The sequence below is a fragment of the Trachurus trachurus genome (genome assembly GCF_905171665.1).
Source record: "Trachurus trachurus genome assembly, chromosome: 14".
Classification (NCBI taxonomy): Eukaryota; Metazoa; Chordata; class Actinopteri; order Carangiformes; family Carangidae; genus Trachurus; species Trachurus trachurus.
Window position 1 is genome coordinate 14,374,994 of NC_139903.1, and position 15,111 is coordinate 14,390,104.

General features: G+C 39.0%; 1 protein-coding gene across 5 annotated transcripts; it reads right to left on the reverse strand.

Annotated features, from left to right (window-relative positions):
• Positions 1 to 1,534: 1,534 nt before the first annotated feature.
• sat2b (spermidine/spermine N1-acetyltransferase family member 2b) lies at positions 1,535 to 11,196 on the reverse strand. 5 transcript variants are annotated; one of them, XM_083987281.1, is made up of 9 exons: positions 11,067 to 11,196; positions 10,761 to 10,939; positions 9,144 to 9,358; positions 8,934 to 8,985; positions 6,931 to 7,014; positions 6,324 to 6,425; positions 6,173 to 6,213; positions 4,547 to 5,971; positions 1,535 to 2,740 (listed from the first exon to the last, which is right to left on the reverse strand). In XM_083987281.1, the coding sequence occupies exons 3-8, from the start codon at positions 9,204 to 9,206 to the stop codon at positions 5,792 to 5,794; spliced, it is 522 nt and encodes a 173-aa protein (XP_083843407.1). In that variant the 5' UTR covers positions 9,207 to 9,358; positions 10,761 to 10,939; positions 11,067 to 11,196; the 3' UTR covers positions 1,535 to 2,740; positions 4,547 to 5,791. The 5 variants fall into 5 exon arrangements, with proteins under 5 accessions (XP_083843407.1, XP_083843410.1, XP_083843408.1 ...); XM_083987284.1 differs by having other exon boundaries at positions 7,401 to 8,985; XM_083987282.1 differs by lacking the exon at positions 11,067 to 11,196 and having other exon boundaries at positions 10,761 to 10,970.
• Between the last annotated feature and the right edge of the window lie 3,915 nt (positions 11,197 to 15,111).

The window sequence follows — 15,111 nt, forward strand, 5'->3', positions numbered from 1 at the left end:
GACCAATAATATGGCATGGCATTTAAAAAAAAAAAAAAAACTTTTTTTGGCCTGTTGTTGACCTTCCAGGGAATGTTATTGGCTTGGTGGCCTGAACAACAGGAGGGCAAACACTGGCATTGAAACAAATGCAGCCTTTGTAGATTTTGTGAATTTTAATTTTCCTTTGGCAGGTTTGAATTTCCAATGTTCTGACATACAGTTTTTGTTTGTGTGGATTTAAGTATGTTTTATATACAAATGTATACAATTTTAGTTGCACTAAAGCATGATAATGTTATTGAGGGATCAGGATTTCCATATAAGACTGATGAACCAACAAATAAAAGAACTTAACAAATGTGTTGCTCATCATCCTTTCTTTTGATTCATTAGCCAACAGACAACTTAATGTATGGCCTATTAATTCATTGCATTCGAAATTGACTAATCAATTAATTTACATGCATTTGAAACATGAAACGAAACTCATCAATTCACTATGTTTTTTTCTCACTTTATTTTCATTGACCAGCCTTACCATAGTTAAACACGTTGCAGGTGTTACATTTTTTTCTTTTTTACATTCTACTAAATAAAAAGGTAGCAAAAATGACATAGCATCAACCGTTCTTTTTCTTAAACAATCCGTTCGGGTGCCATCTTCTTCCCCCTCACACTTCAACATGCATCTGATCACATCCACAATAAAAAGGTAACATACACACCTGTAATAACCAGAGAACCCAACATTGACAATAGTAGTCGTGAATGCCCATCCCATCACCACAGAGCCGCCTGGTATATGTGAAATTCAAAAGTTTTCCACATCCTAGCTCCATTCATCCTCCACCACTTCCAGCCAAGGTGCCCATCGGTCTGTAAATTGTGCATTTTGGAGTCTCAACATAAAAGTTATTTTTTCCATTGTGTAAATTGTGTAAGTACTGACTGCAATGTATCAGACGTTGGGGGATCTTTTTTAAGCCAGCTCAGGGTTATTGCTTTTCACCAATAAATCGAACATCTCCCTCCAAAAGTGGACACTTCCAAAATACATGTGCGTGATTTGCAGACTCCTCTCTGCATTTCCTCCAGCATGCACCTGTTTGACTGGGGATTCTTTATGTTTATCACATCAGCCAATCCAACTGCCTGGTTTGTTACATCTTCTAATTACATCTTCACCCTAACCTTATGTAGATGTACCCGTCTCAGAGTGCAGGTCATGCAAACCTAAGTGCTGAATAATTGGTTGTGTGCCACCTACTGGGTAAAAAAAAAAGCAACACTTATGGGATTGGATTAATGCAGATCAAATTGCATCCTGCTGCTTTCAAGACCGGCCTTTACTTTGATCTCAACTACACACAGCTAAAGTTTCCTCACACAGCTATGACATCTTTCAACATCTATCTACAGACATACACAAACCAAAGCTCTTAAACCCAACACAACAGTAGTTGCCACTGCAGAAGGTGTTGATCTTGATGACACACGCACACACACACACAGGCTCGCATGGTGAAAACAGTACCACAGCAGCATGGCTGGATCCTTTGCAAGTCATAATGAAAATGGTTGACTGTAAGTCAAGACACAAGGTAGGAAGAAATTACAAAATAAATCTTAGAAAGGGTGAGTGTTGAGCAGAAAGCAAACCAGAAAGACACAATCAATATTTCCTCGGGAAAACCTTTAATCTTTAGGAGCTTCATTTGCTAAATTGTCCAGGTTTTGTCCATCAAAGCGTACAAAGTGCCAGCCTTCATCAGCGGTGAGGTCCTGAGCTCCTTTTGCCGCATAGAAATCTCAAGTGGGAGTATTCCAGTTTAACACAGACAACTGCAACCGCACACACTGCTTCTTTTTCCCCACCTGAGCAAACAGAACAGTCCCTTAGTTAATCATGCATCATTACCTCTCCATCACAGGACAGCTGGCCAACACGAGAATCAACAATACTTCAACCACAACTGCTTAACATCTTAAAAACTAAAAACGTTTTTATGAGCTATGCACCACAGCTCTTATTCCTACAAAAGTATCAGTAAAAATCACAAGGTTTAAAATATTTTTAGTTTAGTTATGACGAATATTTGACTCAGAGACAGCACTAAGTGAACTATTACACATACCTATGACCGCATTGTTACTAATGTGACTGATAATTTCTGATTACATTTAACAGTGATTGTTGTGTTGTGTACATGAGCTGTAATCATTAGTCTGGGAAACCTCTGTTCAGTGTAGTACTCTATCACTGAGCAAAGATTATGGTTGATATGATTTTTTTTTTTCAAGGACATCCACACCTCACCAACCTTCAGTTTGAGCTGTCAAAATGAATCGAGAAACTACACCTGATACTGTTGATTTATGAGGTGGTCATTAAATAGCCATCATCATTTGGTGGATACTAAATAGGCATATCTAAACAGTGAGGGCACAGACCTTGAATTATCTATGTAAGATGCCGACAAGTTCAAAGCCGGCTGACACGGAAAAGTAGATCAACACTTTACTGTACCTTCTTTTGATACTTCTGCGACGAGGCATTCAAAGAAGGGTTTCTGTCACAACTTGGACATATTTCCAGTAGAGGCAATAATAACAACTGAGATCCAGGCACATGGTGCAACAGATTGTAGAAAAATTAAATTATTCCATTATTCTGTACATCTCACAATGTTACATCTAAATCTTCAGGTTTAACCCGTTAAACTGTTCAATTGTGAATATGTTGAATATAGTCAGGGGGCTTAGCAGAATTACCGTTACGGAGCGGATAAAAGCGTAAAAATTTGTATGATGTTTCTTTATAGTCTAACAAATAATTTTAGCCTAGGAGCCCTGAAAAATTTTTCTGTAAAATATCATATTACAAAATCATCATTATCAATGAAATATTTCCAAAACACCTGCTATTTTTAAGCCTCTAAGCATCATAAAATGATTTTAAAAAAATCTAAGAATACTCACACAAAATGTGGGTACATTACATAATGTGTGTGTGTGCTGCATATGTGTGTTTATTACATACAGTATATGTGTGTATATTGCATAGTTTTAGCTTTATATTAAAAGCGAGAAAGAAAATAAAATCTTTTTTTCCCCCTCATCAATCTACACCCAGTACCCCTTAATGACAGCACAAACCCAGAATTTTAGAAATGTTTGCAATTTAATAAAAATAGAAAAAATTAAATATCACCTGAACATATAGACCCTTTGCTGCAATGCTCGTGTATGCCATTCAGGAGCTGTCAACTTATTTTATTCATCTTTGAGCCTAACTGTATTGAAATAAATAGTTTGGACATGATTTGAAAGACACACCTCAATAAGATACAGCTAATACAGCTCATTTGCATATCTGAGCAAAGTGAGATCCATGAGGTCAAAGGAACTGCCCCAAGAGCTCAATTGTAGCAAGGCATAGATCTGGACAAGGCTACACAAAGAAATTTGATAATCCTTCAATTTTCAGGCTGCTAATTATGGGTGGCATGGTGGTGCAGTGGTTAGCACTGTCTCACTGTCTCACAGCAAGGGGGTTCTGGGTTCGAACCCACCGACTGGGGCCCTCCTCTCGTTAGTGAAGTGAGAGGCTCCAGCTCACCCCTGACCCTAGTGCAGGATGTGTGTAACACTGTGGAGTGAGCTTTCATTGGTCCACTCTGCTGTATAGCCCAGATTGGTGGAGGCTTGTTGGAGGCTGCTGCAATGGCTCATCTTCTGAGCCATCTTCTGTAACTTCCCTCACCCAAAAGGATCTCTGGAGCTCAGCTTTTCTGTTTGTTTTTGGGGTTCTTTGTTACCTTTCTAACCAACTCTCACCAACTCTGCCAACTGTTCAGTTTGGCTGGATGGCCAGCTCTATGAAGAGTCCTGATTGACCCAAACCTTTGATGGAGGCCACTGTGCTCTTAGAAACAATAAGTGCAGCAGGTCTTCTTTTGTAGCCTTGTCCAGATCTGTGTCCTGCTACAATTATGTCTCTGTATTTACCGCAGATTCATCTGTGCAGTTGCAACTGTCAAGAGTTACAAGATCTTTGAAATCATCCAACAAAGGATTGCCCATTCTAGTAATAGATTATCAATTTACGACATTCATTAACTTAATTTAATTTATAATAATTTATAATAACTTTGGAATGATAAGTCTCCAGTGCTTCTCTACCCCTTCCAGATGCTTTTGCATCTTTGCACAATTAATCCATAATGATACTGTAATGCATGTTTTATACACATCATTTGAAAGGTTACTGGTCAGTGCACAAATTAAAAGCAGATTCAGGTTATACAATGGCCTAAAAAGAGCAAATTAGCTACCATCAATTTCTTCTTAAGACTTCAGAAAAATAACATTTTTCATCATATAATTTGATCAAGAGAATATGGTTCTTTTTATGGATATTTCAAAAAAATTCTGGTGGGCTCCTAGGCTAAAATCATATAGTAGGTACTGACGTAGCCTCGTGCCAAATTTCACGCTTTTATCCGCTCCGTATCGGTAAGCCCAAAAAAGGGTGCTAAGCTCCCTGACTAATACATTCACATACAACATTTGCAAAGCCACGTTTGAAATCCTCTTCTATTCCTCATACTGACACATTTGTACCCATATGATGTATGACACCGCCACCAGCCGTTGATATAAATTATCTTCAGTCAGGAGAAATTGTTACTGCGGCAACACTTGTGCAAAGGTTAATGAGGTTCTTGAGGACTTCATTGTTGGGCCACTAATCTTTGAATGCTGCAAAGTTGTTGGATATTGGCAGGGATTGCAACACACTGCCATACACACAGGTCCAGAGCATCCCATACATGCTCAGTTAGTGACTTGACTGGTGAGTATGCAAGCCATGCAACAGTTTGCAGGAACTGCATACAGATCCTTGCAACATTGTGCTGTGCATTAAAATGCTGCATTATGAGGTGATGGCAGTGGATGAATGGGATGACAATGGGCCCCAGTATCTCATCACAACATCTAAAAGCTCAGTATTCGCTCATTCAAGTCATTAAACTGCAGTCATGTCAAGGAGCTGAATGTGGAGGTTCTGGGTTGGGCTCTTTGCACAGCTCCACTACTTCCTGAACTTAATGCTGCTCCTTCATTTCCCGTCTTACATTATTGGACAAACTGATTAATCCAGGTGTGTCTGTAATCAGGTTGTCCAATAACGTAAGACAGGAAATGAAGGAGCAGCATTAAGTTCAGGAAGTAGTGGGGCTGTGCAAAGAGCCCATACCAATCATTTCACAGACAGCAGCTCTGCTCAACAGAAATGTGCTAACTGCGAGCTGAAACAAGGTGTGCACAGACCAGCTGCAAATAGACTGAAAATATGTAACGTGTGTGGCATTGTACTGTGATAAAAATACACATTTTAACTGCCTTTTATTATGACCAGCCCAGGACACACCTGTGCAATACTCATACTGTGTAATCAGCATGTTGATATGCCACACATGTCAGGTGGATGATAGATGATCTAGGGTTGAGTGTGAGAGTTGCTTTTTGAATACTCAGTGAAATTTCAAACATTTCATACACAGAGAGGGGCTGATTGAAGTCCTCAACTTGCATGAGTGGTTCACGTTTTTAAATTTCATTCCACGAATGCACGATCCTTACAAATTGTACTTCGTTGTAAGGGTGACTAATCAGGTTTTCCAACACCAACATACAACATCAATTGGTATTATTAAAGGGGAGAAATTATTGACTGGAAAAACGTTTCTGAACTCTTTTACTTTTAGGAGTTTACATTTCAGTCAATATTTTCTATGCAAAACTTTTAATCTTTAGGAGCTTCGTTTGCTAAATTGTCCAGGTTTTGTCCATCAAAGCGTACAAAGTGCCAGCCTTCATCAGCGGTGAGGTCCTGAGCTCCTTTTGCTGCGTAGAAATCTCGAGTGGGAGTATTCCAGTTCAACACAGACAACTGCAACCGCACACACTGCTTCTTTTTTCCCACCTGAGCAAACAAAACAGTCCTTTCATCATGCATCATTACCTCTCCATCACAGGACAGCTGGTCAACACAAGAATCAACAATACTTAAACTACAACTGCTTAAAGTTGCACAGAAGACATCTTAAAAATTAAAAGCCTTTTTATGAGCTATGCACCACAGCTCTTATTCCTACAAAATTATAAATAACAAGAATGATCTTACCTCAGCAACTTTGCTCAATAAGCCCTTGCCAATGCCTTTTCCTGCAAAATACTTTTAGTTTAGTTATTAAGAATATTTGATTCAGAGACATCATTTAGAGAAAAATTACACAAGACATCAAATTTATCATATTTTGTGCAGGAAATTTTACCTCTGAATTCTGGCATCACATAGAGATCCTCCAAATACACTGACCGTCCTTTCCAGGTACTGTAGGTGTAAAAGTAAAGAGCGTATCCAACAACTGTGAATCCTACGTGGACAGAAGACACAAGCCGTCAGATAGACAAAGCAAAGAAGAGAAGGAAAATTTTAATCTTTAATCCAAAAAAAGACAAACAAAAAAAAAAACAGTGACCTCATTTCAAGTTGGGGGGTCCCTATAATGTGACTGATCATTTCTGCTTACATTTAACACTGATTGTTGTGTTGTGTGTGTGACTTGTAACCATTAGTCTGGGAAACCTCTGTTCAGTGTAGTACTCTATCACTGAGCAAAGATTATGGTTGATATGATTTTTTTTCTCAAGGACATCCACACCTTACTAACCTTCAGTTTGAGCTGTCAAAAAGAATCGAGAAACTACACCTGATACTGTCGATTTATGAGGTGGTCCTTGAATAGTCACCATCATTTGGTGGATGCTAAATAGGCATATCTAAACAGTCAGGGCACAGACCTTGAATTATCTACGTATACTGTAAGATGCCGACAAGTTCAAAGTCGGCTGACACAGAAGAGTAGATCCACACTTTACCTTCTTTTGATTTAAGCTCTTCGGCTACTTCTGCGACTAGGCATTCAAAGAAGGGTTTCTGGCAGAAACCATCACGCTCCAGTTCTAAAGTTAAAAAAAGGCACAACTTGAATAAATGACATGCTCTCAATAGAGGCAATATTATTATTGATCATTACCCAAAAGACACAGCAAGAACATTAACACTTGAGACACCTCAACAATAATTAAACATTTTTAAAAGTTGGCTCTTATTTTTTTTTTTTTAAACAACAACTGAGATCCAGGCACACGGTGACAATGCTATAAAACAGTCCATTAGACAAGACTGTAGAGAAATTACATTATTCCAGCAATAGGTCACATTCTTCCTCTCCACATCTCAGAATGTTACATCTAAATCTTCAGTTAATCTGTTTAATTGTGGAAATGTTGAATACATTTACTACCTCATAAAACATTTGCAAAGCCACGTCCTGAATGTTTCTAACCTGCATCAGCTTGAAATCCTCTTCTATTCCTCATACTGGCACATTATGTACCCATATGATGTACCGACACCTCCGCCAGCCATTGATACGAATTATCTTCATTCAGGAGAAATGGTTACTGCATCACGTTTGCGCTTGCAGTTGGAGGATTAATTGTGAGAGTGCAGATACAATATGAAATAAATAATATACAAACAACTTGGGGAAATTACTCTAAAATGTTGGTCACTAGTGGTTAAATAAACTCGTCTGAACTAAAATACAACAAGAAATGCTCACAATAGGCTTCTGTCTCTCAAAGCTTTTTCATGAACGTGTTTAAATCTGTGTAATGCCATGACATGCCATGCAACAGTTTGCAGGAACTGCATACAGATCCTTGCAACATGGGGCCGTGCATTAAAATGCTGCAACATGAGGTGATGGCAGTGGATGAATGGCATGACAATGGGCCCCAGTATCTCATCACAACATCTAAAAGCTCAGTATTTGCTCATTCAGGTCATTTAACTGCAGTCAGGTCAAGAAGGTTTCTGATTTTTGTTTGTGCAGAAAGTATTTGGTTGTACTGATCTCAGACAATGTTGCAGGTCAAGAAACTAGATGTGAAGGTTCTGGGTTGGTACTCAATCCATACCAATACCAATCATTTCACAGACAGCAGCCCTGCTCAACATAAATGTGCTAGCTGCAAGCTGAAACAAGGTGTGTATTGTGACCAGCCCAGGGCACACAATACTCATACTGTGTAATCAGCATTTTGATATGCCACACCTGTCAGGTGGATGGATGATCTAGAGAGTGTGAGAGTTTATTTGTCCAACTATGTCAGTTGCTGCCTTTTAAGTTATTTTAAATACAAAGAGAGGGGCTGATTGTACTGAGTTTAATTTAAACAAGACCTCAACTTGCATGAGTGGTTCACGTTTTAAAATTTCCCTCATGTCCCACTAAAAAAAAGTCAACATTGCTCTACTCTTGCTTAGCAAACTGTTACTGATTACTGCGCTCCATGTATTATTACCCAGATCTCAATGTACTTCTCTCATGATAACTAAGCTCACACTGTACATTATACTGTTCATATTCAAGATACAACACCATTTCCACCATAATAACTGCACTCTTTTAACTCACTCAATTATTGATTTATTACTGTAGAAACACACAATTAATTGTTGTTCTCCCTTATATTCTGATGGTTAGAGGTCATCGGAGGACTTTTAGGGAACTGTCAAGCCATTCAAAAATTAAACTTTGCACGGTTGAAATATTTGTACACTTTTCAATAATTTACCACGGTTTTAGTTCAAGTTTACCAGGCCTTTTCCCCAGCACACATTTCTACGAGTCATAGGAGGAAATGCACAGGTGTATTTGATGACATTAATGATGTGAGGGGAAGTCCTGGTAGTGGGCACTGGGCAGGTTCACCCAGCTGACTGTGACTCACCATGATTAATGTCTTTTATTTTTTTACACGTGTGCTTTTCTTGTCTGCGCTGCATACTGTAGGTTAGGTGCAAAAATTACCTTCATGTGATATCTTCACCTGGTCTGGCATTTTTTCATAAACCGCCAACTCCTGCAAAACAACATTTAATCGCGTCATACGTGAGTGTAGCCTGGCACTTCAAGGCTTGTTGAACTGAATCAATAAGATAACTAACTAATGTCTTACAGTGAGACACTGTAGACAGGAGTTAACTGGTCTCGTGTCTCACACCGTTGACTCGGACTCACCATTATCATTCTCGATATATCTTTGCAGTCTTCTTTTGTTGAAGCACGAACTTTAAAATCCATGTTTACGGCACACACAAAAAATCACAGGTTTTCCACTTTACAGTCGATATTCCCTCCACAATCAGCCCCGCTGTCCTGCTGCTTCTTCTTCTGGCGTTGTGTCATTGAACAGCTTGTAGATCCACTGCTGCCACCTACTGGAAGTGAACATCCTACACAGAAATGTAATGTGTTAACTGTGCACATTGATAGTGTTTCTGGTATTTATTTATAGTGCTTGTAGTTGTGTGGGGTGGGGTAAGTATTAACAAAGATACTCTATTTACCGTCTTTGGTATTAAGCATCAGTGTCATCCCACAGTATAAAGTCACACATGATGGTAAATTTGCAGAACCTTCAAAAGATGACCGTTTCAGAAACACTGGGAAAAGTATTGAACCTGATGAAAATATAGGCACTTGAATCCGTCACTGTTCTTCACAGAATTAAGTTGTCTGAAGTGTCAGATCTGGACCTGCATGTTTTGACATGAACTCAGGACAAGTTCAATTCTGGAGAAGTCAAACTCAACACTGACCTCAGATAAAACAGCCTGTGACAATTTGACTCTCATAAACCAAAATAAAAACAGGTTTCTGACAATCAAGTTTAGGGTCAATAATTGTATCAAGTGTGATTTGTGTCATTTATATTTTATTTTCCTATAGGCTACACTTACTGTACATTTGATTCTGGGCATCAAAGACACATCTCACTGCTTTTGAAAAAGGGCCAAAAATAATCTTCTGGTTCCTCCACTGGAGGGAGCTGCTGCTACACATGTGCACTGCTCAATATTTTTTCCATTCATCCAACTTAGTCTTCACTATCATGTCTGCATGCTGACTGTAATCATGTCTGATGAAAACATGGACAGGCTCACATATAGTATGCAATGACTTGAGTCAAAGAGATAGTGTTCCTGTTCCTGTTACTCAAAAACTGTCATTTTTATGACATTTCTTTACTATTTTCAAACTGTTTATTTATCTATCTATTCATTCTATCATTTCCAGACACATTCACACATATCTATATCATCACAGTACATACAATATAGTTATAGTGCTCACTTGTAGTATCACTAAGTTGTACTGTTAGTATTTTAACAAGATTGCACTGCACTGTAAATTTGAAAACAACAACAACACACACCTTGGCCTCAGATTATGAGTTTCAATATCAATCTAGGCTTTAAAATTAATTTAGTTTCTATATCTGCCAACTACTTGCATAAGTGTCTTGAGAAATCATGTTGAAACAATGTTACTGGCTTCGGTTTGACCTCATGAACATTATAGTATCAACAAGTTAAGAGTCTGAATATAACATAATGAGAGAAGTCAATGCAGAACTACACCGCCTTTTACTCTGCCGTGTCATGTTCTGGAGATGTTGTAGGTCTGTTTTAGATTCTCCACCACTCCCAAATACAGATTATTTTCCATCTGGATCCTTTCAATCAACAATAAATTAAACTGCAGTCTTATCGTGTGTTTTGAAAGTGTTAACTCTAACAGAAAGATCCACTCTGCTGATTTGCACAACAATAAAATTATAGTGTCATAACTCACAAAGCTGTCTGTCTCCCTCTGAGGAAATGTTTTGCTCAGATCTATAGATGTTTCCTCATCCTGTGTGCTCAGTGAGTCACGTTGCACCGCAGTGGCACCATAGCTCCTCGCTGTCCTGGTTTCATTCTGTCGAATTATTATATAATTTTAAACTGGAACAGCAGGGTGACCTCCAGCAACTAGTTTAGGGAGAAAGAGAGATAAGAAGAGGGACAGGAGAGATAGAGCATGAGCAAGAACCACAACAGAAATAGCATAGTCGTCCTTGGGAGATGACTCAAAAAAGTGGTGGGGGGATATAAATACCTTTTAGTAGGCCGCATTGACCCGAGTATAACCCACTGGGTACTGGTGGCTGTAGACTGCAGTTCAGAAACTTTCTTGTTGGTTTGTAAAATATAGCGCCAGTTGGCTTACAGACAGTCACGTAACAAACATGACACAACTTAGTGAGATAATGATAATGTTTTGCAATGACTTGGTGTTGGTTTTATGATATTACACACAGACCTCGCTCATAAAGAATTAGAAACTTTTCTGCATCTTTAAGTCACTCATCCAGTCTGTCATTTCAGATCACTTCAGTCATCAGTATCTTTTTTCCTGAAGTCGTTGGTTTAAAGAAAGGGGATGTTGCTTGTAAAAAATGAAAGAAATTACAACTTTTCTGCATTCATCAGCTGCCCTGCTCTCCTGCCAATGTTAAACAAAAGGCAGTTGGGATTTATAAAACATGGATGCTTATTTACATACACATAAATGTGTGGGTCGAGATGTATCAATAGGCAAACTGCCACAGACAATTTGTGTTGTAGCTTTTCTATTCAAGAGGGATGAGATGTGAAGTTTATGATCTTATTTGTGTCATTAGTGAAGACAGATTTCCTTGTCTGACCAAATTTGCAAGAGGAATGTTTAATAGTGCATCAAAGATGTTGTTAATTAGAAAACCTATCCAGCAGGACAGTTTTATAGGGTTTAAATCATAACTAATCCACCCAGATTATCTTGTGAATGAACCTTCGTCTGACAACCTTCTACTTCATACTGTATTTTTTGGTCATTCATAGGAGTCTGAATTCAGTGGCAAAGTGTCTGTAATGTTGTAAATAACAGCACCTGGATGTGTGTTGACTGGGCTGCTCCAGACCACAGATACCTGTTATCTGGAGTAAACCCTCATCGTGCCTCTTTCATTCTGTGTGTGTCCCTCCCTCAGACACCTTATTAAAGGGCAGCACAGAGACCCCCTTCATTACCAGGAATTGGAGTCATATGATTCAGCTTTAAGGTTGTGAGTATCAGTCGCGCACACACATTATCCTGGGAAAAAAAAGAAAGTAGATCATGTCCACCCAGCTGTGAAGCTATACAGTCACACCAACACAAGCCCCCCTACTACTCCACCCTGGTCACTGCACGCACTAATGATGACCCCACCCAAACCAGGTCCCGTCTATAGTGAGCAGACAGAGGGGGGTTTAGCTCAAACTGCTGCAATCTGCAGAAAGCACTGTGCTGGACACACTCTGGCAGCCAGCAGCAGCCTTATATCCTGCGCTCAGCTCTTTCCCTTTGTCACGGTGGATTGTGGATGAGCTCTGTGCCGGGGTGTGGGCCTGTGAGCAGGGGTGGGGACTGGGGCCAGGGGCGTAAACAGATTGTGTGTGTGTGTGTGGTATCAATGCTGACACACATGCATAAAGCTCAGATGAGTGATTTCTGAAGCCCTGGAACTTTCTTTTAGATTTTAAACACTAGTGTTGAGCGTCTAGACAGAAAAGCTGATGTGTTTCACAAATAACCCTCTGGGAAATTAAATGTAAACCCACCTCAACCGGAGTTTTTCCAATTTCAGAAAGGATTGGGTGTAAAGGGCCACAAACGTTCATGCATAGTATTTTCAAGAGTGCATGTTTTGATTATATGGATCATGGGGCAATAACTACAATACAGTTTGTTTTTTTCGCCATGCTGTCAACAAAGTTATTTTGAATAAGAATAAACAATCAAGTAAAACAACATGTCAGCAGAAGTTAGGGGCAGGAGCCTTACTGAATATAACAAGCGAGGTAAATACAAGATTAGAGTAGGTAAAAATGTTTTTTTAAGTCTTTATCTTGATAGACTAACAGTAACTATCAATGTAATAATACAATTATTTGTTAACAATGGTGCTATCTTCTAACTTGTGAATGCTTTTCACTGTGTAGATTTAAGATGTTGGGCTATGTTGTTTGACATGCACCTTTATTAAATCAACTATCGCCCCATTCAGGTCAGACGTGCACAGTTGCAAACATTTACACCAGCACCACAACCAGAGTCAGATTTTCTGGCCACTAAGCTGCATCTCTGGAGCAGTTGGGGATTAAGGGCCATGCTTGATAGCACCTCATTAGTGGTAGTGAGAGAGGCATGACTCCACAGAGCCGATTTCTCTTACACTGTTTCCAAACATGATCTGCAACAGACAATGATAAGAGCAAATATGTATTTTGTGAGACACGGCATTGTTTTATCTCTTACACTATTGTGTTTATGCAACACATTTTCTTCCCTAAATCTGGCTGATCATCATGTTCCTCATCCTGAAAATAAACCAAAACCAGATCTTGTCCAAATCTGACTGACCAACCTTTAACAATTATATGTCCAACCATTGTACCAGTCCATTCCCCTATTCCTTTATGATATCAGCTTTCCTATCTTTGAAGTGGTAAAATTTATGATAGACTAACATTCCTATAAATTTAGCTGACAGTGTGGGCCTCCTCTTTAAAGCACTAGTCTCCCACTGAAATAAGTCTGTTGAGTCATCTGGTAAGTGCAGCACAAGTTTTTGAGCGCTGACAAATTTGCTGAACTGTGTTGATCCTGCAAATCAATAACAACCATTAATGCAAAAGCTGCATTAATAGGACACTGTCCACTCGGAAAGCGTCAACTACAGTAATACATTCACAGCAGAAATGCAAAAATACTGAAACCCCACAGTGACAGCACAGCAGAGCTTTTTTAACACCAACTGCCTATATGAGCAGCGGCATGCAATTTTCCAAACTACTCAGCCATCCCTAAGAGACCCATCATCCCGTAATGCCCTCACCACTACCTCTCACTTTGGTTTAGATAGAGCCATACACAAACACACAGGGTAAAGAGACAAACACACACTGTAAATCCCAGTTTGCTCACTCAACTAAAAGGTTTATTGGACACAGTTTGGACACAAAACTTCAGTTTATCACAGTACTTCATGAAAGTTGTGACTACACCAGACACAAAATAACTGATACACGAACCCTTGTCTGACTGGAAATGTGTGTCAATTCAACAGAACTTTAAAAACTCATATAACAAAATAATTAATTTTCTTGGCATTTGATTCTGGCACTGGCAGCGAGTTGGCCCATACTGTAAATGACATGACATTGACAGATTGCTGAATTGTCATTTTTTAACATCTAAAATGGCATAACTTTTTTATTTTATGTACAAACAACAATTATATAAAACTTGTTCTTACCTCTTTCAGAGTACTAAATAATGTTGAAACCATGAAATATTTGTTTATTTATCTCTTTGTTTTCATTGGTCACATGGTCAATATTCAATCATGCAATCAGTGAACACAACGATGCATGGTGGCAGACATGCATCCGTGTCTGTCAGAAACATCTTGCCTTGGTCCTCAATGAAATGGTTCAAAAGTAGCACAGGACACCAGGGAAGATCAGCATCTGGACGCTTTGCTTTCCAGGAGATCTCCATGCCTGCTGGGATGCTCCCTGTTCTGCTCCTGTTCTCATGAGACACGGTACGAAAAGACACAGTATAACAGATATGGTGACTTTCTCATCATAACAGAGGTTTCCATTTCACTCATGTTGCTGCTCAGAGTTCAGAGAGTTGCCACCATCTTCCAGTCAATTTCAGTCTGATCATCCTGGAGCAGCTTGTCTTCAGCTTATATTTGTACTGAGATACAAGATGGCAGCTTGAGGAACACACAGAAATAGAGACAGACCCCAACATTAAAACTCAAAGCAGTTTTAATGTAAAGCAATATTCACAAATGATTTCAGGTTGTGCGGGTATAAATCTATATAAAACCTGCAAGAGGAGCTGAAGTTTGTGTGTGTGTGAAAAGGGGACTGGTATTTGTAAAAGAAAAAGAAAGACTGAATAAAAATCTGTGGACAAATGGTATCGGATTTGAGAGCACAAAGAAACTGAAAGAAATGCCTTTGTCAACAATCTGTGTGGTAATACAGAGCAGAAATCTGCAAAGTTTCCACAGTGTGTGTGATACTGAAGTTTACAAATCAGAATTCTGACCCTGTTTTAT